Source organism: Neoarius graeffei, chromosome 3 (assembly GCF_027579695.1).
Source record: "Neoarius graeffei isolate fNeoGra1 chromosome 3, fNeoGra1.pri, whole genome shotgun sequence".
NCBI lineage: Eukaryota > Metazoa > Chordata > Actinopteri > Siluriformes > Ariidae > Neoarius > Neoarius graeffei.
The window spans coordinates 50,726,726-50,753,895 of record NC_083571.1 but is presented as its reverse complement, the minus strand read 5'-3'; the positions used below and the strand labels follow the sequence as shown (position 1 = coordinate 50,753,895).

At 45.5% G+C, this 27,170-nt stretch overlaps 1 protein-coding gene across 1 annotated transcript; it reads left to right on the top strand.

Moving 5' to 3' along the window:
* Nucleotides 1-666: 666 nt before the first annotated feature.
* Nucleotides 667-16,540, top strand: LOC132882568 (N-lysine methyltransferase KMT5A-A-like). Its single transcript, XM_060915661.1, has 7 exons — nucleotides 667-772; nucleotides 4,159-4,321; nucleotides 4,467-4,639; nucleotides 5,843-5,862; nucleotides 5,959-6,108; nucleotides 15,185-15,256; nucleotides 16,454-16,540. The coding sequence occupies exons 1-7, from the start codon at nucleotides 667-669 to the stop codon at nucleotides 16,487-16,489; spliced, it is 720 nt and encodes a 239-aa protein (XP_060771644.1). The 3' UTR covers nucleotides 16,490-16,540.
* Nucleotides 16,541-27,170: the final 10,630 nt, after the last annotated feature.

Here is a 27,170-nt window from a genome sequence, read left to right as displayed (position 1 = left end):
GGGTCTCTCAAAAAAAGTTACAACAACATGGCGCATGACATCAATGCGAGGGACGCTTCGGGCTGTGAAGGTTCTGAATCTTCTCAATGGAAGGACGCAGAGGTTAGGGAGCTGATTTCCATTTGGGGGGGATGCAGCTATTCAAGCTAGATTGGATGGGTCATACCGCAACCGGGCGGTTTTACTTCCGTAAACACTGGCCATGCTCACTGCGTGTGACGTCGTCGTATCCTGCAATGCGCATGCGGAACACTTTTAGGTCGCTTTTCGTTCATACTGAGGATCACATACAAGTCACATATATTTGTTAATGTGAACGACCTCACAAAAAAATCGGATTTCACAAAAAAATCGGAATTGAGCATTAAGCCTTGCAGTGTGAACGTAGCGTTAGTTATCTGCTTATGCAAAGCTGTAAACTGTATTAACTGAGGACTGGGGCAGAATTGTGAGCATGCATTTTTTTTTTTTGTTACACAGTGTTAAATCAAATATAAATAATACAGTTATGAGCACATCATCTGGCTTCTGTCCAGATGTTCCTTGTAGATAACTATGTTTAAAAGTTATAGTCCTTTTCTGTTCCGATCATCTTTGTCTTACAAATGAACTTTATGACAGTCATTTACGTTGGTAATAAATGCTTTTGTCACATGCCAGGAAAACATGAAAAGGCGAAGACGCATTAATCCAAAAGAAGATGCAAAATTTTATGTGCGCAATGGAAGGGACAAAGTGGGACTCGATGTAAAATACATTAATGCCTTCAAAGGTCAGTTGAATCCTCTGATTTTTTCATTCATGCCGAAACTTTAAATATGTGTAGGTACATTCAGTCCGTCTCTTTAAGAAACTACATTTCCCATCAGCCAACTTCCGCGTTGACCTGCGTCACGCGGGGGCGGGATCACCAACGTCACATCCTACAGGAAAGCATAAGTAACGGAACACGCTTCCACTTCCTCCTCTTTCAGCGCCGTGATTCAACACGGACACAGGGAGGAAGGCTCGCTCCGTGAGCAAACCAGATAAAGACGTCTTTTCTTTTCTCTTTCTTGCAAGATCCACGAGTTAGCGTGATTTCTTTGTTTACCTTTGGCCACGGTAAAAATCCAGAATCGCGCGATCTAACTCGGATGAGTTACAACCGGTTTCATTCATTAAGTACGTACAACTGCAGCTCAAAGCAGTTAATTTATAATTAGGAGTGACCAGAATTCCTCCTGATTGAAGCGCTGTGCATATTACTTTGATCAGAGACTTTCTTTTCATCACGAGCGACCGCACGCTGGATCAAGAAATTCTCTGCGCTTTCTACAGAAGAAACTTCACGGAGATCTTCACAACGGTGAAAAGCTCCAAAGTCTCGAGACATCTTTCTCATAATCTCGCGTAGAAGCGGGATACGGAAGTAAGACTTGGCATTTTTGGGCATAATAAAAACCTAGTCTTAGGAATTTAGCTTTTATTGAAATGGTGTGAATTTAAACCCAGGTTTATTTGTTACCCTGTAAATATGCAGCGTGTTGAATTGATTTATTTTGTTCTATGTTCTTTCAGTTGTTTAATAGATAGGCTGTGCATGCTCCTCTCTATCCCTGACTAACACTTTAATTTCTTTATCAGGCCAAAAAAAAAATGTGTTTCCGGTTACCCGACCGACCCTAATCCGTACCGCCCGACCCTAAACTTTTTTTTTCGTTTTTTCCCCAGTCGCGACTTTTACATATAACCCAACCGCGTGAACCGGAAGTTTTTGTCACTCACTGGGAAAATCAGGGCTTTCCACAAGCGCCGGCTGCCGGCCATACAGCCGACTACACAATTAAGTCCAGCCGGCTACTTTAATGACTTATTTTTGTAGCCCACAGGCTCTAAATATTAATTTTCGATTTTAATAAAATTAAATGTTTATCTAACGGACTGACAATAATGTCAAACTGAACCGCACTCATTTAAGTTGTGATTCGCGCTGTTTGTACCAATAATAACCACAAATTCCCCGCAGACTTTGTTGATCAGGGGAGAGGAACTCATCCGCGGCCCCAACATGCGGTGTGCGCGCACACTCGGCAGAGGCAGTAGTGTGTCGGGGCCGTCGGAGGGAACAGAAGCAGAGAGAACGCTTATTTTGTCTTTCACCTAGAGACATGATTCAAACTTTAAAACGGAGACAAAATTCTCCTGTGTGGATCTGGCATTCAGCTTTTTTGCTGGGTTCTATACTTTTTGATCAGTCACAGATCAAACACCATGAGCAAATCTGGAGAAATTCAGACTTTATAATGGGTGTCTATGGCGTTACACACCAGTGTGGCTCAGGAGTTTAAAGTGTAGAGGGCTTGAAAAAAAAAAGCTCTAACTTTCTCATTTAAACTGTTTTCTCAGCCACAATTTTCACTCTACACACACAATTTTCTCAAAAGTTGTAGTCACACATTGTGTGAATCAAGACAAGTGTCTACCTGAGCGATAGGATTTATAGTTTTTGAATGAGAAGCCTGAAAGTGAGGAGAGGACAGCCGCGCTCTCCCATAGACTCACATTATAAACGTGGCAGCACTTTTACTGCAAAATCAGAAAAGTCACTTGTTTTTAACTCGCTCTAGTGTCCACGTTTTTTACACTAGGGACAAAAAAATTACATTGTGTTCATGGGAGCCTTGTAGCACTCAATGTGAAAGAATTTTGTGAATAGCTCCTTTCGTTTCCGTGTAAATCAGCGTTGTTCGAGGAGAGGGAACTCTGAGAAAAAGCGCTCTTTGCTTGTTATATTGTGTCTTTTCCCTGCACCGTTACCAAGGCGACGAGCTGCACTCAGGGAGCAGAGAGGGGCGGGGCTGCTCGCTCTCTCATGGTGTATTGAGCTGTTATATTTACAGAAAAATTCATGTTAAAAGGTGTCTCATGCTGCATCAGATTCATCAGAAGGTGGTAACTCAGGTGACCTGCAAAGAAATTCATTATATTTTGTGAAATTATTCCTGTCTAAATATAGGTTATGGCAGCCATCTTGAAAAAAAAAATTCAAAAAAAAAAAAAGCCTGCCTACCGACCCTAGTTTTGAAATCTACGTAACCGGAAAAAAACACACTTTTTTTTGGCCTCACACATTTTGACCTTATCAAGGTTTCAGTGGATTCAGTACTGTTATAAGCTAGTGAAATTAGCCTATGGTTAATTTCTTTTGGCTCATTAGCATCCAAAGCTAATCCTTTTGTTTTATTAGCCTCCAGGGCTAATTGTATTGTCTCAAGGGAACACTAGGCCTTAACACGTGGTGGTCCTTCCCCCCCACACTCTCATACACAGCCCTTTGTTTTAACTCCACGAAGTAGGGTCCTTGGGCCTTAGCTAGCCACACGGCTAATTCCTTTGTCTCGTTAGCAAGCTAGGCTAACCTTTTGCTTAAGCCACAAGGCCTACACCATGTGGGGACACACACAAACACCCTCCTTAGCTAGCCACACAAAGCTAATTCTTTTGTCTACTTAGCAACACAAAGCTAATCTAGGCCTCACCACGTGGTCAACTCCCCCACGTGGCCACCATCCACAAACACACATTAGTTAGCCACAGAGCTAATCCTTTGTTCTACTTAGATAACACCCCCTTTGTCTTAGCAACCAAAGCTAATTCTTTTGTGTAGGCCACACCCACACAAGGTCTCTCATATACACACCCACACACCCACACACACTTCACTGTTTGTATATATTTCAACTGCCGTTATCCAGTTTTACCTTTGTTATAATAAATTCATTCATTATTGAAACTGTGTGTTGTTTTTGTGTTCCAATATTTCTGAAGTCACACAATCTCCCAAAGAATTCAAAAAGGTGCATATAATTTATGTAATATGATAAGTGATCATAATTTGGAATATACCATAACTTAGCTGTTTGGCAATTTATTATTAAGCATCAAAATTAATGGTATTAATTAATGAGACTGATTCCATGAGTGATTTAATGATAATATGAGACTGATTCAATTTAAATGATTCAATGGTATGATTCAAATGAGACTGATTCAATTTAATTATTAACCTTCAGATTTAATGAGACTGATTTAATGAGATCACTTAATAATTACCAAATGCACCTACATATGTCACCTTACTTTTTGTGAGTTATTTGTTATGTGTGTGTTAACTAGGTCGTGGCATCTTCACTACCACTCCATTTGCAAAAAGTGGCTTCCTGTTGGAGTATCAAGGTGAACTAATAAGCAAGCAGACAAGCGAGAGGAGACGGAGAATATACCATGACTGCCTTAAGGTGTTCATGTTCGAGTTCCAATTTAATGGGACACTGTGGTGGTGTGTTTTACGTTATTATTTCATCCAATCAGAATTAAATGTCATGTTGCTCTTGGTTTACTGAAAATACAAGTGTTGTTGACAGAAGGCTCTTAATTTAGGCTAATTAATACTGCCCAACTATGTGTTACTTGTGCTTTTGTAGTGTTGATTTAGCCAGTGAGGATGGGTCTCTTGGAAGACTTGTTAATGATGACCATATAAACCCTAATGCCAAGATGAAGTACTTGAGAGTGGAAGGGAAGCCCCATCTGTGTCTATTTGCTATAAGAGACACAAGTCCAGGGGAGGAGATCACCTATAATTACAGAGACTCAGGCTACATCCACACGACAACGGCAACGAGATGTTATTTAAAAATATATCGCGTCCAACTGGGCAACGATCAGTAAAATATCAGGTCCATATGGCAACGCAACGCTTGCTGAAAACGATGCAATACACATGCCACACCTCTAGGGGCGCTGTAAGATGGTCTCTTCGGAGACACCAGAACAATGGAAGAAGTAAGGACGCATGCGCATAAACTATTATGCGCGAGACTTCATATTAGCCACAAAGTCAGGAAAATCTGTTCGTAAAATTACATTATAATGACCAAATACAATGAAAAGTATTTTTCCAGTCTCACCTGTGAAAGGTAATCCCATGTGATCTCGTTTGGACGGCAAACCTGTTGGTACAGTTAAACGCAGCTAATCTTTATTCTCCGCTTTGACCTATCCAATATGGCGGCGAGGATGACGTATGATTCTACGCGGAAGGCGGCGTCTTTAATGGTCCGGAATAAATTGAATGCTACATGTTGATGGATTAATTTGTTGTTTCTCACCTGTGAAAGGTAATCCCATGTGATCTCATTTGGATAGTAAACATGTTGGTACAGTTAAACGCAGCACATGAATCTTTATTCTCCGCTTTGACCTATCCAATATGGCGGCGAGGATGACGTATGATTCTACGCGGAAGGCAGCGTCTTTAATGGTCCGGAATAAATTGAATGCTACACGTTGATGGATTAATTTGCTCTTCTACGCCCTTTTTGAGGAATGTATTGTAGGACTTAAACCAACATCTGAAGAGGTGAGATCGCTCCTTTTTTTCCCTATTTTTGCTGGCGGGATTGACTCTGCCCTAAGGGCAGAGTCTCTCTCTCTCTCTCTCTCTCTCTCACTTTGCACCATTACACAATAAATATTCACAGTGAAAATATTTTGTAAGCGCGTTTCATGAACCAAGTTATAGGATTTGTTGACAACTCGCATCGAGTTCGTTACACTTCTACCCGGCGTGAAGCACTCACAGTCATGTGGTTGTGACGTCATCGTAAACAAATCCGTTCTACTCATCCAGACGACTTCGCAACGGCAACGTTGCCAGATCTTTCCACTCTGGAACCCGTTCTCAAAAAGATTGCGTTTTGGGCACCCAAAACGCCGGTGTCGTGTGGATGCCAGGCCTAAATGATGAGCAATTGTATCGGAGTCACCTGAATCCGTTGCCGTGTGGACAGGGCCTCAGACTGGCCATGGAGATGCAAGGTGATCAGATGTTTACTTTGTGGAATTGATAGTTCTCGTATTAGATTTATTTGTACTTAATGTCATTGGCCTGATGTTTGTCAATAAATTCTTCAGAAACCAGGAGGAATGTCCACAGAGGGTCAACACGGAGAGGTACCACATACATCAGAGCTTTCTAGGAGTGCTCAGAAGGTATCAGCAAGTCGGCAGCAAAAAAAGGCATCTACTGGTGCATCAGCTGGTTGTCTAAAAGGCTTCGATAGAGTAAGTGACATTTTCATACAAGATAAACGCACCTGCACTGTCACATGCATGAAACAGAAATAACGTGTTTGGTGGGTTGTAGAACTGCATCTACTGGATCTGTTAGTTTAATGTGTATAGTAAGTCAAAATTACAAGCTAATAGCATGGATTAAAGTTTTCCGTCGCTACGACGGATTTCCGTCAACTGGGAGCGCTAAAGGTCAATAATGAGAGTGATGCAGATCCGAGGAAAAAAAAGGGGGTAGGCATAGACATAGGTCTGACACCGATGTGATTTAGAACTTCACCAAGCTGCTGTGATTGCCTGTTGTTGAACTCTTTCTTGTGCTATGTTTGAGTATATGTAAAGGAATAAGTTGTTGCGCTAGATAGGCATAAATAAATAAATAAATAAATAAAGCCTACGCTACTGTCTAGTCCCGGGGAGGCTGGGCGTAGGCAGCGAGCCGCGGTGCTCGGCTTGAGTTTCGTTTCTATCGGCGGCTCCAGCCCGACTTTGCACGCTCGTAACTCGGCCAGGGGAGGTCCCAGCCTCTCCAAACTTGGCAGCCAGCGACCTCTGCCCTCTCCCCAACGAACCAGTGCTGCCAGGGTGGGCCAGCCCCGCGCCTCGGGACGCAATTCACCCCGAGGCGAGCCGCGGCGCTCCGCATCAGTTGCCTTTTAACAGCGGCTCCACTGATGAAACAATTTGGCTGTCCTACTACTAGGCAACTACTTGCCTACTACTAATACTAGGCCTATTGTAGTAGTAGTAGTAATAATAATAATAATAATAATAATAATAATAATAATAATAATAATAATAATAATAAATGATGATATTTGCCTATTGAAAGGCGATCAGGTGAAAAATCTAAACAGCCCTGTTGAAGCCGCAGCAAGATCTATGCTATTAAGCCTTTTGTAGGTTAAACAGGCTTCGGCAGACAACGTTCTGGAAAGGCTGTTTTTCTCTTTGGTTTGATTAGCCTACGATTTAATCTTTAAACATTATGGTTTCAGCAGTTCGCTTAAACATTGGAGGCTGCAGAGTCGGGCTGCAAGATTTCCCGACACTTGTTTAAGATGCCAAACTTCATAGTAAGGAGAAAATAATTCCACAGTATTTAGTGCCTCGTCAGTCTCAAAAATTAATAGTGAAGGACCAACGCGAATTAAGTCCCAAAAAAAACATCTCGTAGGTCTATATTTTACATTTTCAAAAAAGTCCGGAATTGGAAGTCAGTCAATGGAGTGTAATGAAGTGTCTTGTTCACTAAGCACAAAAGGTCAGAAAACAGTGGAGAAAACAGCTATTGCTTAAATAGGCTACTAATGTTTTACATTAGTAATTTAGTGTATGTGACAAATAAATTCATTGATTAAATAGATAAAGAAGCCAATACTCTGAAGCTCAAAATTCAGGAAAGTGGCTCCGGTGTCGCAAGTGCACAAGAACAGTTATTTGAAAGTTAACCGAATGAATTTGTGCGTGCGCATGCGATTTCATGAAGAACCGGGACAATTGGCATTCGGTGAAAGATTCACACCTATGACTCATTATATTCACGCGCGCCCTCTCGCCCACTGTTGCTTCGTTTTCCCTATTTACACGAGTGTCTGAAGATGGAGTTTTCAGAAATCTCCACTCTGCCCAGAGTTTGCGAAAGTAGCTGTTTTCAGTGACTGAAACCTCCGTATACAGTACCATTCAAAAGTTTGGAAACACCTTCAAATTCGATGGTTTTATTTTTAAAATTTTTTTCCTACATTGTAAATGAATACTGAAGTCATCCAGACTATGCAGCAACACGTAAGGAATCATTTAGTAAACTTGAAAATGTTAATCAAACCAAAATATGTTTTAGATTTTAGATTCTTAAAGTAGGCACCTTTTGCTTTGATTACTGTACAGCTTTGCACACTCTTGACATTCTCTCAATCAGCTTCATGAGGTAATCACTCAAAATGGTTTTCCAACAGTCTTGAAGTTCCCAGAGGTGCTGAGCACTCGTCGTCTGCTTTGCCTTCACTCTGCAGTTCAACTCATCCCAAACTTTTTCAGACTGACTGACCTTCATTTCTTAAAGTAATGATGGACTGTCGTTTTTCTTTACTTAGTTGAGTAGTTCTTGGCATAATATGGATTAGAGCAGTACTCAAATAGGGCCATTCACTGTATACCAACTCTACCTCTTCACAACACAACTGATGGTCTCAAACACATTAAGAGGTCAAGAAATTCACTCTTGGCAAGGCACAGCTGTAAACTGAAAGCCATTCCAGGTGACTACCTCGTAAAGCTGACTGAGAAAATGCCAAGATGTGCAAAGCTGTCATCTAAGCAAAAGGTGCCTACTTTGAAGAATCTAAAATATAAAACATATTCTGGTTTGATTAACACTTTTTTTGCTTACCAAATAATTCCATATATATTTCTTCATAATGTCAATGACTTTAGTACGGAGCCGTAGAGGGGACATGGTGAATAAAAAAATAACAAAGCGTGGGAACGACTTATAAGGCGTGTGCACGAGATATTAATGCGCGCGCACGAGTTATAACCCGTGCGCACGCTTTGCGTTAAGGCGTGCGCTCGGGTAGTTAAAAGTGAGGGGACGAGTTACAAATCGTTCCCTCGCTTTCATTAAGGCGTGTGCACGAGATATTAAATCGTTCCCTCGCTTTCATTAAGGCGTGAGCACGAGATATTAATACGTGCGCTCGAGTTGTAAAGGCGTGCGCACGGGTTATTAAAAAGTGAGGGAACGTCTTAAAACGCGTTCCCTCGGTTTATATCCAAGGCGTGGGAATGATCCTATGTCGTTCCCTCGACTTATTAAAATATTCCCACAATATCCTTGTTTTCGTTGATCTCGTTGCCTACACACACACACGTACACACAGGCTGTAGGTCACCATGGTAGCTCCGGAAATACTAGACGCTATTTTATTATATTTTAATACTGGACTCAGATACACAGAAATCCTCGATGCAAGTGCATCGAGGATTTCTGTGTATCTGAGTCCAGTATTAAAATATAATAAAATAGCGTCTAGTATTTCCGGAGCTACCATGGTGACCTACAGCCTGTGCGTACGTGTGTGTGTGTAGGCAACAGAGGTGTCAAGTAACGAAGTACAAATACTTCGTTACTTTACTTAAGTAGAAATTTTGATACTTTCTACTTTACTGGAGTAATAATTTTTCAACCTACTTTTTATCTCTACTCGTTACATTTTCAAGCATTTACTTTTACTTCGTTACGTTTATACAGGGTCTCCGCGGATCCTTAAAAAGTCTTATTTTTAATGTGTGTTTTTTAAGGTCTTAAAAAGCATTATATTTCGCTATTTTTTGAGCTATGGTATTAAATTTCACATGGGAGGTATTAAATTTCATCCGGGTAGCCTACGGTAAATGAAAAAAAAAAACATATGTCTGGATTTTTTTTTCCGCGCTAACGTTATTTATTCAACCAGCGTCGTTTGTTATCAAGATGCTGAACAAGTAGCACAAGAGCCGTTGTGTGTCTAGCACTAGTTCTCATAGCGCAGGAACCACGCCACTGGGGGCAGTGTGTTCTTTTATCCATGTAGTAGACAGTGATGGGAATAACGGCGTTAGAAATAAACGGCTTTACTTTTTTTTAGTAACGAGTAATCTAACTAATTACTTTTTACATCGTTATAACGCCGTTCCCGTTACTTACAATAAAATACTATGCGTTACTTTATTAAAGCTGTTTTAATCTGGCACGCTGCTCGTTCAGCCTTTCTTTACTCTGCTTTCGTGTGGGGCGGGGAGACACGAGACAACGGCACAGTAAGCCAATCAGAGTAGATTTGGACAACATACGTAGGTAGGCCACGCCTACTGCACTACTGTGCGCTCTTTCAATCGGAAGACCCAGCGATGGCGAGCGGTCAGCCCAGCACTGCGCTTTCACATTGGAAATACAGCCATTACTTTTCATTACTTGAAATAAAAGGCAAGAGTGTTTACGTGCAGTGCACATTATGTCGAGGAACAAGGCGTTTGTCCTCGTCAGTGGCCAGTAATTAGTAACAATTTTAATAACTACAGAAATATATTACATTTGATAGATGTCTTATCTCACATTGTCCCACAAAATATTAATATAGTGTAGATAATGTTACTAATTGGTTCTGTTAAGTGTCCATTTCAGTCATTAAACACATTTAACATTCACTTTTATTATGATTACACTAATTGAATTTGATTTTTTTTTGAGGGGGAACAAAATGTAACGGAATAATTACTTTCCCTGGTAATTAGTTACTTTTATGACAAAGTAACTCCGTTACTAACTCAGTTACTTTTTGGGAAAAGTAACTAGTAACTATAACTAATTACTTTTTGAAAGTAACGTGCCCAACACTGGTAGTAGAACCATTGAGAGTAGAGCAGACGAGGAAGAAGTGGTTGAACTTGAACATGAACGGAGATGGGGAAGTGTAAGTTTAGTAACAAGTGGCTTGAGGAGCCAAAATACAAAAGTTGGCTAACAACAGCAACTTCAGAATATGAAGCGAGATGTAAGGTATGTCGGAAAGACATCAAGTTGACAACAATGGGCTGTAAAGCCCTTGACGCTCACTCGAAAGGGGAAAAGCATATGCGCTATGCTGCTAGTCGGGCAACAACAGTCCCCAGAGGCAGTTCGATCAGTAGTCAAACTTCCTTGTTTCCTCACTGTTTATGTTCATGGCAGTACCCTACTATTAAAATATTGAGAAAGCAGTTAATGTTCTGTTTTGTTAACTGAAGATCAATTTGTTTCCTCACTGTTTGTTTACAGCAGTACCCTACTATTAAAATATTGAGAAGGCAGCTAATGTTCTGTTTTGTAAACTGAAGATGCACATTTTTTATAAAAAAAAAAATGCTTTGAACTTAACCTAGAGTGTGCTTTTTTTTTTACTGTACGTATTTGTTCCGCGGTAGTGGTCTTATTTTTTTATACTCAGTGGTCTTAAAATGGTCTTAAAAAGTATTATTTTTGCTGGTCAGAAATGTGCAGAGACCCTGTTATAATAGTCTCGTTACTTGCATTTCATTGCGCCAATCTTTATATTACTTTGTCCACCTAATAAACTGCCACTCAGGGCGCTCCAAGCACACAGCAATCAGAGCTCTGACTTCAACACCATTAGTAAATTGCGGGCTCTCGTTCGTTTGTCAGGAGTGGAATCCCCCCCCCCACGAACCATGCGGCATTCTCTTTTCTGAGTCAGGTTAAGTTTACAAACGCAGTTATGGTATCTTGGTGGGGGTTAGTGAGTAAAGTGACAGGTCTTAGCTTAGTAAACGTTATATTAGCTTATAGTGTGTCGGCATTCCAGCGGCCGCCCTTTCTTTCCTCGCCTGTGTTCAGCCTCGCATTGCTGGAACACAAACATTCTGTTGACTTCTCTCGGTGAGCCTGTAACTAGTAGGGATGAGAAAGTGTTTTTCTTACATTTTAACTGGAACCTGCTGCCTCTACTGCACGTCCCATATGAAAAAGAAAAAAACTGTAATTTTACAGTAGTGTTAGTGTAGTATTCATTCATTCATTCATTCATAGCATTTAAATACTGTATTATTACTGCCGTTTAGACAGTGAATGCAATGCAACTTTGGACACAAAATGATTGCCAGCATACTGCAAAAATATTGCGTTATACAATATTTTGGACATTACAATGCTGCAGTCTTTTCAAATGAATCGTATTACTGTAGTTGTTTTTTCCATCTGTGTGGATCAGTAGGATGGGGTGATGTGGTCGAGACGTGTGTGTGTGTGTGTGTGTGTGTGTGTGTGTGTTTTAATATATACATTTTCAATAAAAATGTATTGATAACTTACTTCTGAGGTATGATGTTTTACACCATTACAACACTTACAGACAACAAGTCATTATTACTTGTGCTCCATGAAACATTTTAATGGGTCAGGAGAATGGACTGTATGTGGACTTCTAGGCTGCGCCTTTGTCCTTAATAGCATTTTTTCCTCTTTCATTACTTTTACTTTTGTACTTTAAAGTAGTTTAGAAATCAGTATACTTTTTACTTGAGTAAAAAGCTTCAGTTGATACTTTTACTTCATGAAAAGTATTTCTAAACCATAGTATCTATACTTCTATTTGAGTAATAAATGGTAATACTTTTGACACCTCTGTTTATTATAAGTCTGAGACACCTCAAGAGAGTTCTGAGAGAGAATGGGCTTCGCCATCGTAGTTTTTCTGACCTAGGAACGACTATAGATTTCATCATCAGCCAACTAAATAGCCCAGGTCGCCTCCACGGGTACCACTGGATGCACGCAAAGTGCCTGGAACATGGTATTCAGGAAAAAACAGAGGATGTACGGATTATCCTTCAACTACTGGACCCAGAGAGTGTTGCGCTACGCCGTCGTCGTACACTTCAGCGCAGACAGTACTTTTCCAAAGGACCCAATTTAATTTGGCATGTCGATTCTTATGACAAACTAAAACCGTTCAGAATCTGCATAAACGGATGCATAGACGGGTTTTCCCGTAGGATCGTCTGGCTGAAAGCCGCACACACAAGTAGTAACCCGCGAGTGATTGGCAGTTACTATGTGGATGCAGTTGAGAGGTTAGGTGGATGCCCGAGAATCGTACGAACTGATTTTGGAACTGAGAATGTGACTGTGCGAGACATCCAGAAGTTCTTCAGCTCTCCGAAGAACTCGATCCAGTATTCAGCCCCTTGTCTACGCAACTGGCCCCACCAAGATTCAGTACGCTGATTTGCAGTGCTGGCCCCGGAGATGTAGCTTCGGTCCCCTGCCCTGTCGTCTTCTCCGTCACGCCTGAAGAACTTCTGGATGTCTCGCACAGTCACATTCTCAGTTCCAAAATCAGTTCATACGATTCTCAGGCATCCACCTAACCTCTCCACTGCATCCACATAGTAACTGCCAATCACTCGCGGGTTACTACTTGTGTGTGCGGCTTTCAGCCAGACGATCCTACGGGAAAACCCGTCTATGCATCCGTTTATGCAGATTCCGAACGGTTTTAGTTTGTCATAAGAATCGACATGCCAAATTAAATTGGGTCCTTTGGAAAAGTACTGTCTGCGCTGAAGTGTACGACGACGGCGTAGCGCAACACACTCTGGGTCCAGTAGTTGAAGGATAATCCGTACATCCTCTGTTTTTTCCTGAATGCCATGTTCCAGGCACTTTGCGTGCATCCAGCGGTACCCGTGGAGGCGACCTGGGCTATTTAGTTGGCTGATGATGAAATCTATAGTCGTTCCTAGGTCAGAAAAACTACGACGGCGAAGCCCATTCTCTCTCAGAACTCTCTTGAGGTGTCTCAGACTTATAATAAAGCCATATTGGGATGCAAGTGCATCCAGGATTTCTGTGTATCTGAGTCCAGTATTAAAATATAATAGAATAGCGTCTAGTATTTCCGGAGCTACCATGGTGACCTACAGCCTGTGTGTACATGTGTGTGTGTGTGTAGGCAACGAGATCAACGAAAACAAGGATATTGTGGGAATATTTTAATAAATCGAGGGAACGACATAGGATATCATTCCCACGCCTTGGATATAAACCGAGGGAACGCGTTTTAAGACGTTCCCTCACTTTTTAATAACCCGTGCGCACGCCTTTATAACTCGAGCGCACGTATTAATATCTCGTGCTCACGCCTTAATGAAAGCGAGGGAACGATTTAATATCTCGTGCACACGCTTTAATGAAAGCGAGGGAACGATTTGTAACTCGTCCCCTCACTTTTAACTACCCGAGCGCACGCCTTAACGCAAAGCGTGCGCACGGGTTATAACTCGTGCGCGCGCATTAATATCTCGTGCACACGCCTTATAAGTCGTTCCCACGCTTTATTTTTTTATTCACCATGTCCCCTCTACGGCTCCGTACTTTAGTATTAATCTACAATTCAGAAAATTTTAAAATAATGAAAAACCACTGAATTAGAGGCGTTTCCAAACTTTTGACTGGTACTGTAGGTGTGAATGAGAGGTGCAACCGAATAAATAAATATGCGTCTTTTTTATCCGGCTACATGTAGGCTATCACTGCGCAAAGCCTCTAATGTTGAAATGGTAGTAATATTTGTTAAAATAATAGTAGGCTAATTTCCACATTAATTGGTAAAATGTCCCAAGAGATGTGATGGGGGGATGGCCGTTTTATAAGGGGGATGATTTGAGATTTTTATTTCAGAAGGGGGATGCCTCCCCCCCACATCCCCCCCCCCCCAACTCGAGTACTGCGTATAAGGCCATATTTCACCTGACATAGGCCCTTCGATTTCCATCACTAGAGCACGTCAAATTACTTTCGGTTTTGCCAGCATGGACGCGCTTCTTTTAAATGAAGGCACAGATGTGTCAGACATCGACAAAACGGTAAAGTATAAGTGGAGATGAGCTTGGCGAAATGAAATGGGCGATAATGGCAAGCTCCTGCTGCTGTGCCAAGGAAAAAGAAACAAAAACAGGCATCAGGTGTTGCCAAACTAGATGCCTTTGGCTTCACTGCGAAGAAGCAGAAAAAGTGAACTTTCACTTTTCTTGTTTCCTGACTTTATTTCAACAGATTTTCCTATTTTTCTTTCTGTTCCACTCTTCTGAAAGCATGGTTCAAGTTCGACTGCACTTGCACTTTTCTCTGAACCACTGTTGTGCATTACTAAAGTATTGTTGAAATAAATTTGCACTTTGCACTGAAAACTTGATGTTTCATCATTTATAGCCAGTAATGACAATGGTCAAGTCTTGCCTTAGCTTTAGTCATTGTTAAAATTATGTAAATGTACTGTAAGTAGGGGCCTAGGGGATAATGGACAACACGGCGTTTAAAATTTGACGCGTCGCTGACGTGGTAGGGGCCAACGACATGGAGCTTTTTTTTTCAGTCAGATGATTTTTTTTTTGCTTTAATCCATGTTATAGTTTTCGTGGTCATTTGACCTGTTGAGTGCCTAAAACAGTGTTTTTTCCCCACATAATATTACACAGGGAACAACATGTCTTCAAGATATTTATGATATCTTATTTTTCTTTAATGCAGGGTCTTGATGAGGAAATGCCTCAGCAAGGTTCTGAGACCACAAATTCCCCATCAAAAGCTGAAGTTCTTGAGGTATGTGTATAATAAGTTATGTTACATCTGATGGTGGCGGCACGGTGGTGTAGTGGTTAGCGCTGTCGCCTCACAGCAAGAAGGTCCGGGTTCGAGCCCCGTTGCCGGCGAGGGCCTTTTTGTGTGGAGTTTGCATGTTCTCCCCGCGTCCGCGTGGGTTTCCTCTGGGTGCTCCGGTTTCCCCCACAGTCCAAAGACATGCAGGTTAGGTTAACTGGTGACTCTAAATTGACCGTAGGTGTGAGTGTGAATGGTTGTCTGTGTCTATGTGTCAGCCCTGTGATGACCTGGCGACTTGTCCAGGGTGTACCCCGCCTCTCGCCCGTAGTCAGCTGGGATAGGCTCCAGCTTGCCTGCGACCCTGTAGAAGGATAAAGCGGCTAGAGATTATGAGATGAGATGAGACATCTGATGGTTGGGGACCCAGTCACTAGTAGATATAGTAGGTATAGCTTCATAAAAGAGAGATTCTCCTCAATATTTTGCATTCTGTATCTTAATAAATTATCTAATGAGGATCAAAGCAAACTTTTCCTCTCATAATTTTTGTGAAAAGGTGGATTCTTAGTTTATTCAATTCTTAAAGGAAAACTCTGGAGTGAAATGCTTTTTAGGTCTATTTTCGCATTATTGGCAGTGCTTCCTCAGACGCCATCTTCAGTGGACAGTCCGTAAAAGCCGAGTGCAGAGCCCATCCCGCTGGAAATGCACAATGGGCTCTGCACTCGGCACTCGACTTTTACGGACTATCCACTGAAGATGGCGTCTGAGGAAGCCCAACTTCAGGTAAGGTCACTGGCTTTGTATTTACTCTTCTACACACACTATCCGTGCACTTGCAGAGCCAGGGACACTTCGTTTTGTTTGGAGGAACCCTCTGCTCACTTCCACAGAACTGTCATGTTGTTTTGAGCTTTGCAATGGTTTTAAAACTAGCGTTTTGTATCGGCAAAAAGACATGCCCCGGGCACTGCTGTGTTAGCGCTTTCCGGTTGAAATCACAAATAACGAATTTTCTCAAAACATATCCGATTGACGTGATTGTGATAGCAACTCAGCGTATGCACTGCCAGTAATGCGAAAATAGACCTAAAAAGCATTTCACTCCAGAGTTTTCCTTTAAATATACTCTTAAGTGGTACATTGCCAGTACCTGTGTATTTATTGTCCCTTTCCTCCATGGTTTATGTGCTTCAGATGACGGCTGAGGGGGAACCAGATTCAGACGGCTGAGGGGGAACCAGATTCAGACGGCTGAGGGGGAACCAGATTCAGACGGCTGAGGGGGAACCAGATTCAGACAAGTTCAGTGCTTAGTCCACTTGGCAGAGTTGGAAAGGTAAATTAAATTCCATGTGCAGATTAATGACAATACGCTTTTTCAGTGTGTGTTTTTGGTTACCTGAGTGTGATATGATTTATATGGACAACGGTATGGAAGGACATCATCACATACTTCTGAAAGTGTAGGTCACTGCAACATCTGAGTAGTGTGTGTGTGTGTGTGTGTGTGTGTGTGTGTGTGTGTGTGTGTGTGTATTAAGCAGTGAACCACCCAAATGTGACTTAGGAGGTCCATACAGTTAATTAGGACCTTCTTCCTGGTGGGGTTGATTGTGGCATTACTTTAGGCCCTGTCCACACGGCAACGGATTCAGGTGAATCTGATAAAATTGTTTATCGTTTCGGCCTGGCGTCCACACGGCACTGGCGTTTTGGGTGCCCCAAAACAAAATCTTTTGAGAATGGGTTCCAGAGTGGAAAGATCTGGCAACGGCGCCGTTGCAAAGTCGTCTGGATGAGTAGAACGGATTTGTTTACGATGACGTCACAACCACATGACTGTGAGTGCTTCACGCCGGGCATAGACATATAAACATAGACGCCGCCTTCCGCGTAGAATCATACGTCATCCTCGCCGCCATATTGGATGGGGCAAAGCAGAGAATAAAGATGCCTCATTCATGTGCTGCGTTTAACTGTACCAACAGGTTTACCGTCCAAACGAGATCACATGGGATTACTTTTCACAGGTGAGACTGGAAAAATACTTTTCATTGTATTTGGTCATTATAACGTAATTTTACGAACAGATTTTTCTGACTTTTTCTGATTTTTCTGAAGTCTCGCGCATAATAGCTGCTCGGTGAAACCTGTCTCCAGACAATTTATAATTTATAAATAAATTTATAATTTATTTCATAGCCCACCCAACCAATTTCACCACCAGCTGTCAGATGGTGATGGCACATTCAAAAATAGAAGAGATTGGAAGCATGTCAGACTGTGAAGCAATCACATGGAGCAATCCCATTGTATGGTATAATTGAATTTTTTCCATATAGCACTGTATATTGCAAAAATTGTTTTGGGAGACATTTTATAGCCTATCTGCACGGCATTTAATGAAAGTGATGCGGAGACGGCACGGCACGGCTTCAGCAACGTAAGCACAGCCCATTATTCTACACGATCCCCGCTGAGCTCCAAAACATGCCTTGATGTGTAGATATCGTTAGTACCCTACGATAGTAGCAGCGGAATAAAAAAAAAAGTGGTCACACCTCCCATGGAATGTTGACGGGTATTTCGCACACTATTTATAACCATCACATTAAAAGTTATATATGTTGTTTTGATGCCTGTTTGTTCCCAAATATATACATGTGTGTCTTAATGGGTGAATAAAAGGCATCGAGTTAAACATTATTGTAGAAAGGGGCTTTATGAAGTTCAGTCCATTTACTTGCATTGGTTTACAGGGAAGATTTGCCACATCCAATATGGCGGACACTCTGACGTATCCCAGCAACGGGCCACCAGCTCAATGCGACGTCTATGTTTATATGTCTATGACGCCGGGTAGAAGAAGGGGTTTATGCGCATGCGTCTGCTTCTTCTATTGTTCTGATGTCTCCGATGGGACCATCTTACAGCGCACGTAGAGGTGTGGCATGTGTATTGCATCGTTTTCAGCAAGCATTGCGTTGCCATATGTACCTGATATTTTACTGATCCGTTGCCCATGTGGACGCGATATTTAAAAAAAAAAAACCTCGTTGCCATTGTCGTGTGGATGTAGCCTTAGTTTTTAAGAATACCTGGACACCCTGCATTTGATCTGTGTTAGTTTAATGTGTATAATAAGTTATGTTACATCTGATGGTTGGGGACCCAGTCACTAGTACAACCCCGATTCCAAAAATTTTGGGACAAAGTACAAATTGTAAATAAAAACGAAATGCAATAATTTACAAATCTCAAAAACTGATATTGTATTCACAATCGAACGTAGACAACATATCAAATGTCGAAAGTGAGACATTTTGAAATTTCATGCCAAATATTGGCTCATTTGAAATTTTATGACAGCAACACATCTCAAAGTTGGGACAGGGGCAATAAGAGGCTGGAAAAGTTAAAGGTACAAAAAAGGAACAGCTGGAGGACCAAATTGCAACTCATTAGGTCAATTGGCAATAGGTCATTAACATGACTGGGTATAAAAAGAGCATCTTGGAGTGGCAGCAGCTCTCAGAAGTAAAGATTGGAAGAGGATCACCAATCCCCCTAATTCTGCACTGACAAATAGTGGAGCAATATCAGAAAGGAGTTTGAACATCTCATCATCTACAGTTCATAATATCAAAAGATTCAGAGAACCTGGAAGAATCTCTGTGCGTAAGGGTCAAGGCCGGAAAACCACACTGGGTGCCCGTGATCTTCGGGCCCTTAGACGGCACTGCATCACATACAGGCATGCTTCTGTATTGGAAATCACAAAATGGGCTCAGGAATATTTCCAGAGAACATTATCTGTGAACACAATTCACCGTGCCATCCGCTGTTCCCAGCTAAAACGAGGGTTATGTATATAACCGCGGTTCTATGAGTTTTGGATGACCGCCAGAGGCGGTGCTTTCAGCACATGGATATCCATCACACGAACGTGCAGGTCGAGTAATAGTAACAACAAAGTCACGTGTGACCTGGGTGACGTCACCCCGTGACCCCGGCATAAAAGACCGGTAAACCCAGGAAGTGACCTCTTGGCAAATCTTCTCGTGTACACTCCGAGTGACTGCCAAGCTCTGGCGGTCATCCGAAACTCATAGAACCGCGGTTATATACATAACCCTCGTTCTATTTCGTTTCTACTGACCGCCAGAGGCGGTGCTTTCAGCACATGGATGACTAATACCAACCAGGTCATGAGGAGTGCCTACCCGTACCCAGTGCTGCTGCGACGGGCCTGGAATGACAGCCGTCGCCACAGGATTATGTGGGACGACATTAAGACGGTAAAACCTGGTGAAGGTGCAGCTGGAAGCCCAGGAGGCTGCGCTGCATATGTCTGAAAGGGGCACGCCCTTCAGTGATGCCCATGAGGCCACCACGCCCCGTGCAGAGTGCGCCCTGACAGCCGGAGGAATCGGGAAGCCACTGTGCCTGTAGGCATGTAATATGGCCTCGACTATCCACTTGGATAGCCTCTGCTTAGAGAGCGCCAGACCCTTCGTCGGTCCTGTGTGGCACAGAAACAGGGCGTCACTCCTACGGAAGCCCTCTGTACGCGACACGTACACCCTGAGGGCGCGAGCTGGGCACAAAAGTTCCGACCTCTCACCATGGCCCGCCTCGAACGCCGCAAGGCTAAGGGGCTGGTTGACGAAGGTAGCAGAGAGGGTCTTCGGGAGGAAAGAGGGGTTAGGCCACAGGGTGACCCCACTGTCGCCGGAGTGCCACTGCAGGCACTCCCCACTGACTGACAGCGCGTGTAGTTCCCCGACGCGCCTCGTCGATGTAATGGCCAGAAGAAAAGCAGTCTTCAGGGAGAGCCATGAAATGTCTGCCGTGAGCAGGGGCTCAGAACGGTGCGTCGCAGAGAGCCTGCAGCACCAATGAAGGTCCCATGTGGGTACCCGGCTCCGTCGGGGGGGTCTCAACCGGAGAGCACCCTTCAAGAAACGTGCCACCAAGGCGTGGGACCCCACGGTCCTTCCCCCAACTCTGGCATGCTGAGCAGAGATGGCAGCTGCATAGACCTTGATGGTGGCAGGGGTAAGACCCTTATCAAAGCAGAGACTGGCGGAACAGTCGAATGGTCGGCAGGGGGCAGCATGTAGGCTCCTCCCCCTGAGTTAAGCACCAGTTGGAGAAAAGCCTCCATCTGTTGGCATAGAGGGCATTGGTGGGGGGTGCCCGAGAGCTTGCAGTGGTGTTGACCACTGCCGGCTCACAAGGACCTTGCAGGGGGTCCGGCCCTTCAGCGGCCATACCCAGAGCTGCAGACGGGCTGGATCCGGGTACCAGATCTGCCCTCCCAGCTGTGATAGCAGGTCAGTCCTCACTGGCAGGCACCAGGGGTCGCCGTTCAGAAGTTGCAGCAACTTGGGAACCACACTCGGCCCGGCCACCGGGGGGGCGACAAGCAGCAGCCCGTGTTGGTCCATCGTAACCCTGTGTAGGGTTGGCACGATCAGCAGCAGAGGGGGGGGAGGCATACAGCAGTTGCCTCGGCCAAGCATGCGCCAGCGCATCCTGGCCCAGGGGACTGGGGCCGTGGAGGCTGAACCACAGAGGGCAGTGTGTCGACTCCTGGCAGGCAAAGAGGTCCACCTCTGCCCTGCCAAAACGTTCCCAGATGGCGAGAACCACCGCTGGGTTGAGTCTCCATTCTCCGGGATCGGGGTCCCGGCGGGACAGCAGATCTGCTGCCCTGTTGGCAGTGCCTGGCAAGTACATGGCACGCAGGCTCAAGAGATGTCGATGGGCCCACCGCAGAAGTTGGCCAGCCACTTCCAAGCACTGGAGGGACTTTGTGCCTCCCTGGTGGTTGATGTAGTACACTACCGTGGCGTTGTCCGTCCGCACCAGAACGTGTCTGCCGGTCAGGCCTGGGAGGAAGTGCTGTAGGCCGAGGAACACAGCCCGTAGCTCCAGCACGTTGATGTGCTGCGCCCGTGCAGCACCGGGTGGAGGTGGAGACCGTTGAACCACCTCTGAAGCGGCGTAAGTCCAGAAGTCCCAGCGGGACCAGAGAGGAGGCTGCCGTAAGCATGCCCAGCAGGCGCTGAAAGGTCTTCAGGGCGAGTGACCTACCCCGTCCGAAGCGGCCAAGCAGTAGGCGGATGTTGTGGATCCTGGTCTGGGAGGGAGTTACCATCAACGACCTCGAATCCAGGTGCATGCCCAAGAAAGTCGTCTCCTGGCTGGGCACCAGCGAGCTCTTCTTGTAATTCACCCTGAGCCCCAGCTCTACGACATGCGAGAGCACAGTCGCAATGTTGGTGCGGGCCTGAGCTGCTGACCGTGAACAGACAAGCCAGTCGTCCAGGTAAGGCAGGACACGCAAACCCCTTGCCTGAAGTAGTGCCGATGCCGCACACCCGGTGAACACACGGGGTGCCAGCGATATCCCAAAGGGCAGAACATTGAACTCGAAAGCCTGGCCCTCGAAGGCAAACCGCAGGAACTGCCTGTGGTGTGGCACAATGGGAGCATGGAAGTAGGCGTCTTTCAGGTCGAAGGTGACAAACCAGTCGCCCGCCTGGATGTGGTGTAAGACATCCACTGTACGCAGCATGCGGAATCTCATGGTCCTCAAGTGGGAATTGAGGGACCTCAGGTCGAGGATCGGGCGGATACCGCCGTCCTTCGGAACCAGAAAATACCTGGAGTAGAACCCACCTTGCTGTCTCTGCCTGTCGACGGGAGAGACTGCTCCTTTCTCCAGGAGGGTGGCGATTTCCTGCCGGGGGACGAGGGACTTCCCCGGATGGCTCACGGTGGTGTGTTTGACCCCATGAAACGTGGTGGACAGCGGCAGAACTGGATGCGGTAACCCTCGGTGAGGGTCACCAGCACCCAGGGGTCAACGCTCTCCAGCTTTGGAGCTGTTCGCTGGAAAAGCGGCCGACCGCCGGCGCGCTGATGTCAGCGCCGTCCAGAGCACCCCCGTCGGTCACCATGGGGCGACGAGGAGTGGACTGGGTGTAGGGGGCGGCACCGCGGGTCCGGGAGGTGGTGGGGCGGTGAAAGTCATCAACCCGTCTGGTCTCCTGGCGGGTGCGTGGCCGAGACAGAGTCGGTGTGGGCCCCCTGAAGGACTGGGCAGCATTGCCATGGTGGTGGGCCTGGCGGGGGCCAGCGAACTGCTGTTACGCCTAGATGACCTGGGCACTCCGATCCAGGGCTTGCTGAGTGGCTTCGCCAAACAGCTCCCCGGGGACAACAGGGAGAGAGTGCAGCACACGCCGGTCGGGCTCGGCCAGAGGGGACTGTGCCCGCCATATCTGCTGGCGGCCGAGGGTGAGATACGACATCAGCCGGCCCAGTTCCCGCGACGAGTAGGCAAAGGCCTGGAGCCGCGTCACACAGCTCCCATGATGCCGCGCTCGTCCCCTCCAGCGTCTGGGGGTCCATGACACCTGGCTGGCAGAAGGGAACTTAAATAGGGCGAGAACGCTCCAAGTAAGTAGCCCAAAATAAACTATCAGGCGGAAATAAAAAATAAACGACCGGGCGAACACACCCGTGGTCGGGAATATTAACAAGGATGGTGCCGTGCGCTACAGAACTGATAAACAGCGGCGAGAAACACCGCTTTAATTTAAATGAATGAAAACCGCTTATCTGAGCGACAACAAACCGGCCTCCAGCAGCGAGGACACGCCTCGGGGGGCTAGTCAGCTAACTCCACCGAGCAAGAGCGCTCAGCTTAACGGAGTAACAAACAATACGAATAAAACACACAAGACAGCCGGCCCGTGAGCAGGCCGGAGACAAGGCTACACAAAACAAGCGGTTGATAATATTAACAAGGATAGGCACTGTGCGCCACAGAACTGATAAACAGCGGTGAGAAACACCGCTTTAATTTAAATGAATGAAAGCCGCTTCTCAATGTTGGGCATCTGCAGGAGGCCATAGGTAGGGGTGTCCTGCATTGCCGCCAGGGCCCTGCAGTCACTAGGGAGGTGGGAAGGCATCTAGGGTCCGCCCAACACCTCTGTAACTCCTCGATGTATGAGGCCGAGGGCGGAACAGACAACGAGGAAGGCTATGTGGGACCTCTGAAGGAAGCGCTCTGATGCTGGGCCACCGGGGCGTGTCCAACCCCAGACGGGCCAATGCAGCCCTCAGCGTTGGCTGGATGGATGAGCATCCGCCTTCCGACGCTGCCACGGTGCCATGGCTGGTGGCCTGGGAACCGGCCGGAGAGGTGGAGCCGTGACCATCGGACCCACCGCAGTCAAAGCTCTCCGAAGCCCGGATCGACAGTTCATCCAGGCCGCGTGCATCAACGGCCGGTGACAGAAGCGGTGGTGATGGTGAACAGTCGGGCTGCCAGGCAGAAGGGGTGGCTGCGGGAACACTGCCCCCTGTGGCAGAGGCTGAAGATTCGCCAGCAGGGCCTTCATCTCCTCCAGCTCAGTGGACATCACCTCCACCTTCTGAGCCAAATCGCCCGAGCGCTTCTTTTTCGCCTTAGAAGCGAAGACGTGTGGGGGAGCCCACGGCGCTTGCTGGGCCCCGCTGCTGCAGCCGACACCGTGTCCTGTCCCCCCGAGGCCCGGGGGATGTCAGACGGAGAATCCAGCCGAGCCAGCCTGGCGGTCCGCGCAGTCACACTCAGGCACATGCAGTCTGCGCAGGCCATGTCCGTCAGCCCCTGCCGCAGGTGATCAATACCCAGGCATGAGGGGCACTCGCGGTGGCCGTCCTCCAGTTCGAGGGGGACCGGCAGTTGGCGCAGCGAGAGAAGAGGTCCATGACGCCTGGCTGGCAGAAGGGAACTTAAAAAATAGGGCGAGAACACCCCCAAGTAAGCAGCCCAAAATAAACAATCAGGCGGTAATGAAAAACGACCGGGCGAACACACCCGTGGTCGGGAATATTAACAAGGATAGGCGCCGTGCGCCACAGCACTGATAAGCAGCGGCGAGAAACACCGTTTTAATTTAGATGAATGAAAACCGCTTACCTGGGCGACAACAAGCCAGCCTCCAGTGGCGAGGACCCCGCCCCGGAGGGCTAGTCAGCTAACTCCACCGAGCGAGAGCGCTCAGCTTAACGGAGTAACAATACGAATACAACCCACAAGACCGCCGGCCTGTGCGCAGGCCGGAGACAAGGCTACACAATATAAGGCGGTTAATAATATTAACAAAGATAGGCGCAGTGCGCCACAGAACTGATAAACAGCGGCGAGAAACACCGCTTTAAATTAAATGAATGAAAACCGCTTACCTGAATGAGGACAAGCCGGCCTCCAGCGGTGAGGACGCCGCCCCGGAGGACTAATCAGCTAACTCCACCGAGCGAGAGCGCTCAGCTTACGGAGTAACAAACAATACAACACACAAGACCGCCGGCCTGTGAGCAGGCCGGAGACAAGGCTACACAAAATAAGGCGGTTAATAATATTAACAAAGATAGGCGCAGTGCGCCACAGAACTGATAAACAGCGGCGAGAAACACCGCTTTAAATTAAATGAATGAAAACCGCTTACCTGAATGAAGACAAGCCAGCCTCCAGCGGTGAGGACGCCGCCCCGGAGGACTAATCAGCTAACTCCACCGAGCGAGAGCGCTCAGCTTAACGGAGTAATAAATCAATACGAATACAACACACAAGACAGCCGGCCTGTGAACAGGCCGGCGGCGAGGCTACACAAAACAAGGTGGTTAATAATATTAACAAGGGTAGGCGCCGAGCGCCGCAGAACTGATAAACAGCGGCGAGAGGAACGCCGCTTAATTTAAATAAATGAAACCCGCTTACCTGAAGCGAAAACAAGCCGGCCTCCAGCGGTGAGGACACCGCCCCGGAGGGCTAATCAGCTAACTCCACCGAGCGAGAGCGCTCAGCTTACGGAGTAATAAATCAATACGAATATAACGACAAGAAGAAAAGAGTTGGTGGACTTAGCGCAGTTTCTTGGAGGGTGCATAAGCACAGCCCCAACCCTACGGGTAACGAAACTACCACAGCGCTTTGTCCAAATTTCAATCCAACTCGCAACCTGCAAACGCGAGAAGATGTAAGAGGTCACTTCCTGGGTTTACCGGTCTTTTATGCCGGGGTCACGGGGTGACGTCACCCAGGTCACACGTGACTTTGTTGTTACTATTACTCGACCTGCACGTTCATGTGATGGATATCCATGTGCTGAAAGCACCGCCTCTGGCGGTCAGTAGAAACGAAATAGAACTATAGTTCAAAGAAGAAGCCATATCTAAACATGATCCAGAAGCGCAGATGCCTTCTCTGGGCCAAGGCTCATTTAAAATGGACTGTGGCAAAGTGGAAAACTGTTCTGTGGTCAGACGAATCAAAATTTGAAGTTCTTTATGGAAATCACGGATGCCGTGTCATTCGGACTAAAGAGGAGAAGGACGACCCAAGTTGTTATCAGCGCTCAGTTCAGAAGCCTGCATCTCTGATGGTATGGGGTTGCATTAGTGCGTGTGGCATGGGCAGCTTACACATCTGGAAAGACACCATCAATGCTGAAAGGTATATCCAGGTTCTAGAGCAACATATGCTCCCGTCCAGACGACGTCTCTCTCAGGGAAGACCTTGCATTTTCCAACATGACAATGCCAAACCACATACTGCATCAATTACAGCATCATGGCTGCGTAGAAGAAGGGTCCGGGTACTGAACTGGCCAGCCTGCAGTCCAGATCTTTCACCCATAGAAAACATTTGGCGCATCATAAAACAGAAGATACAACAAAAAAAGACCTAAGACAGTTGAGCAACTAGAATCCTACATTAGACAAGAATGGGTTAACATTCCTATCCCTAAACTTGAGCAACTTGTCTTCTCAGTCCCCAGACGTTTACAGACTGTTGTAAAGAGAAAAGGGAATGTCTCACAGTGGTAAACATGGCCTTGCCCCAACTTTTTTGAGATGTGTTGTTGTCATTAAATTTAAAATCACCTAATTTTTCTCTTTAAATGATCCATTTTCTCAGTTTAAACATTTGATATGTCATCTATGTTATATTCTGAATAAAATATGGAATTTTGAAACTTCATCATTGCATTCCGTTTTTATTTACAATTTGTACTTTGTCCCAGCTTTTTTGGAATCGGGGTTGTAGATATCGTAGGTATATCTTCATAAAAGATAGATTATCCTTAACATTTTGCACTCTGTGTCTTTACTAAATTGTCTAATGAGGATCAAAGCAAACTTTTCCTGTCCTAATTTTTGTGAAAAGGTGGATTCTTAGTTCATTCAATCCTCAAATATACTCTTAAGTGGTGCATTGCCAGTGCCTGTGTATTTATTGTCCCTTTCCTCCATGGTTTATTTGCTTCAGATGATGACTGAGGAGAACCAGATTCAGACAGCTGAGGAGAACCAGATTCAGATGGCTGAGGGGAACCCGATTAAGATGACTGATGGGAACCAGATTCAGTTGACTGAGGAGAACAAGATTCGCCTCAGCAGAGATGGAAAGGTAAATCAAGTTCCAAATCTGGGAGATCAGCGGGTCTAGTTCCAAAGCTAGCTTCAGCTCAATCAGCTGATCTCTGGAGTAAACAGTGCGAGCAGCATATCCGATGGGAAGTGGAAGTGAAAGTAGACCTTCCAACATGAAAAGTAAATAAAAACTCTCTCTACGACCAACTTTAGAGAGGGCGTGGCTTCAAAAAGTTACTACAGTACTTTCAGAGGGGGGAAAAAGGAAGAAAGTTGTATAAAAGTAAGAAAAAGACGCGAAACGAGCCAGAGCAACTGCAACAGGCTGCATGCATGGTGCCTAATGCTGCCTAATGACAATACTTGTGGCAAAATTTGAAGTTCCAGAGCTTCTGAGACCACAAATTTCCAAATATTTTGAAGAGGTATATCCTCATGAAAGATGAAAATCTATCAGTGCATTCTGTATCTT

Excerpts from the sequence above, each read along its gene's own strand:
- LOC132882568 (XM_060915661.1), top strand. The coding sequence starts at position 667 with ATGAAAAGGCGAAGACGCATTAATCCAAAAGAAGATGCAAAATTTTAT. Across the intron at positions 4,322-4,466 it reads TTTAATGGGACACTGTGGTG|TGTTGATTTAGCCAGTGAGG; the intron begins GTGTGTTTTACG and ends GTGCTTTTGTAG. Across the intron at positions 15,257-16,453 it reads CAAAAGCTGAAGTTCTTGAG|ATGACGGCTGAGGGGGAACC; the intron begins GTATGTGTATAA and ends TATGTGCTTCAG.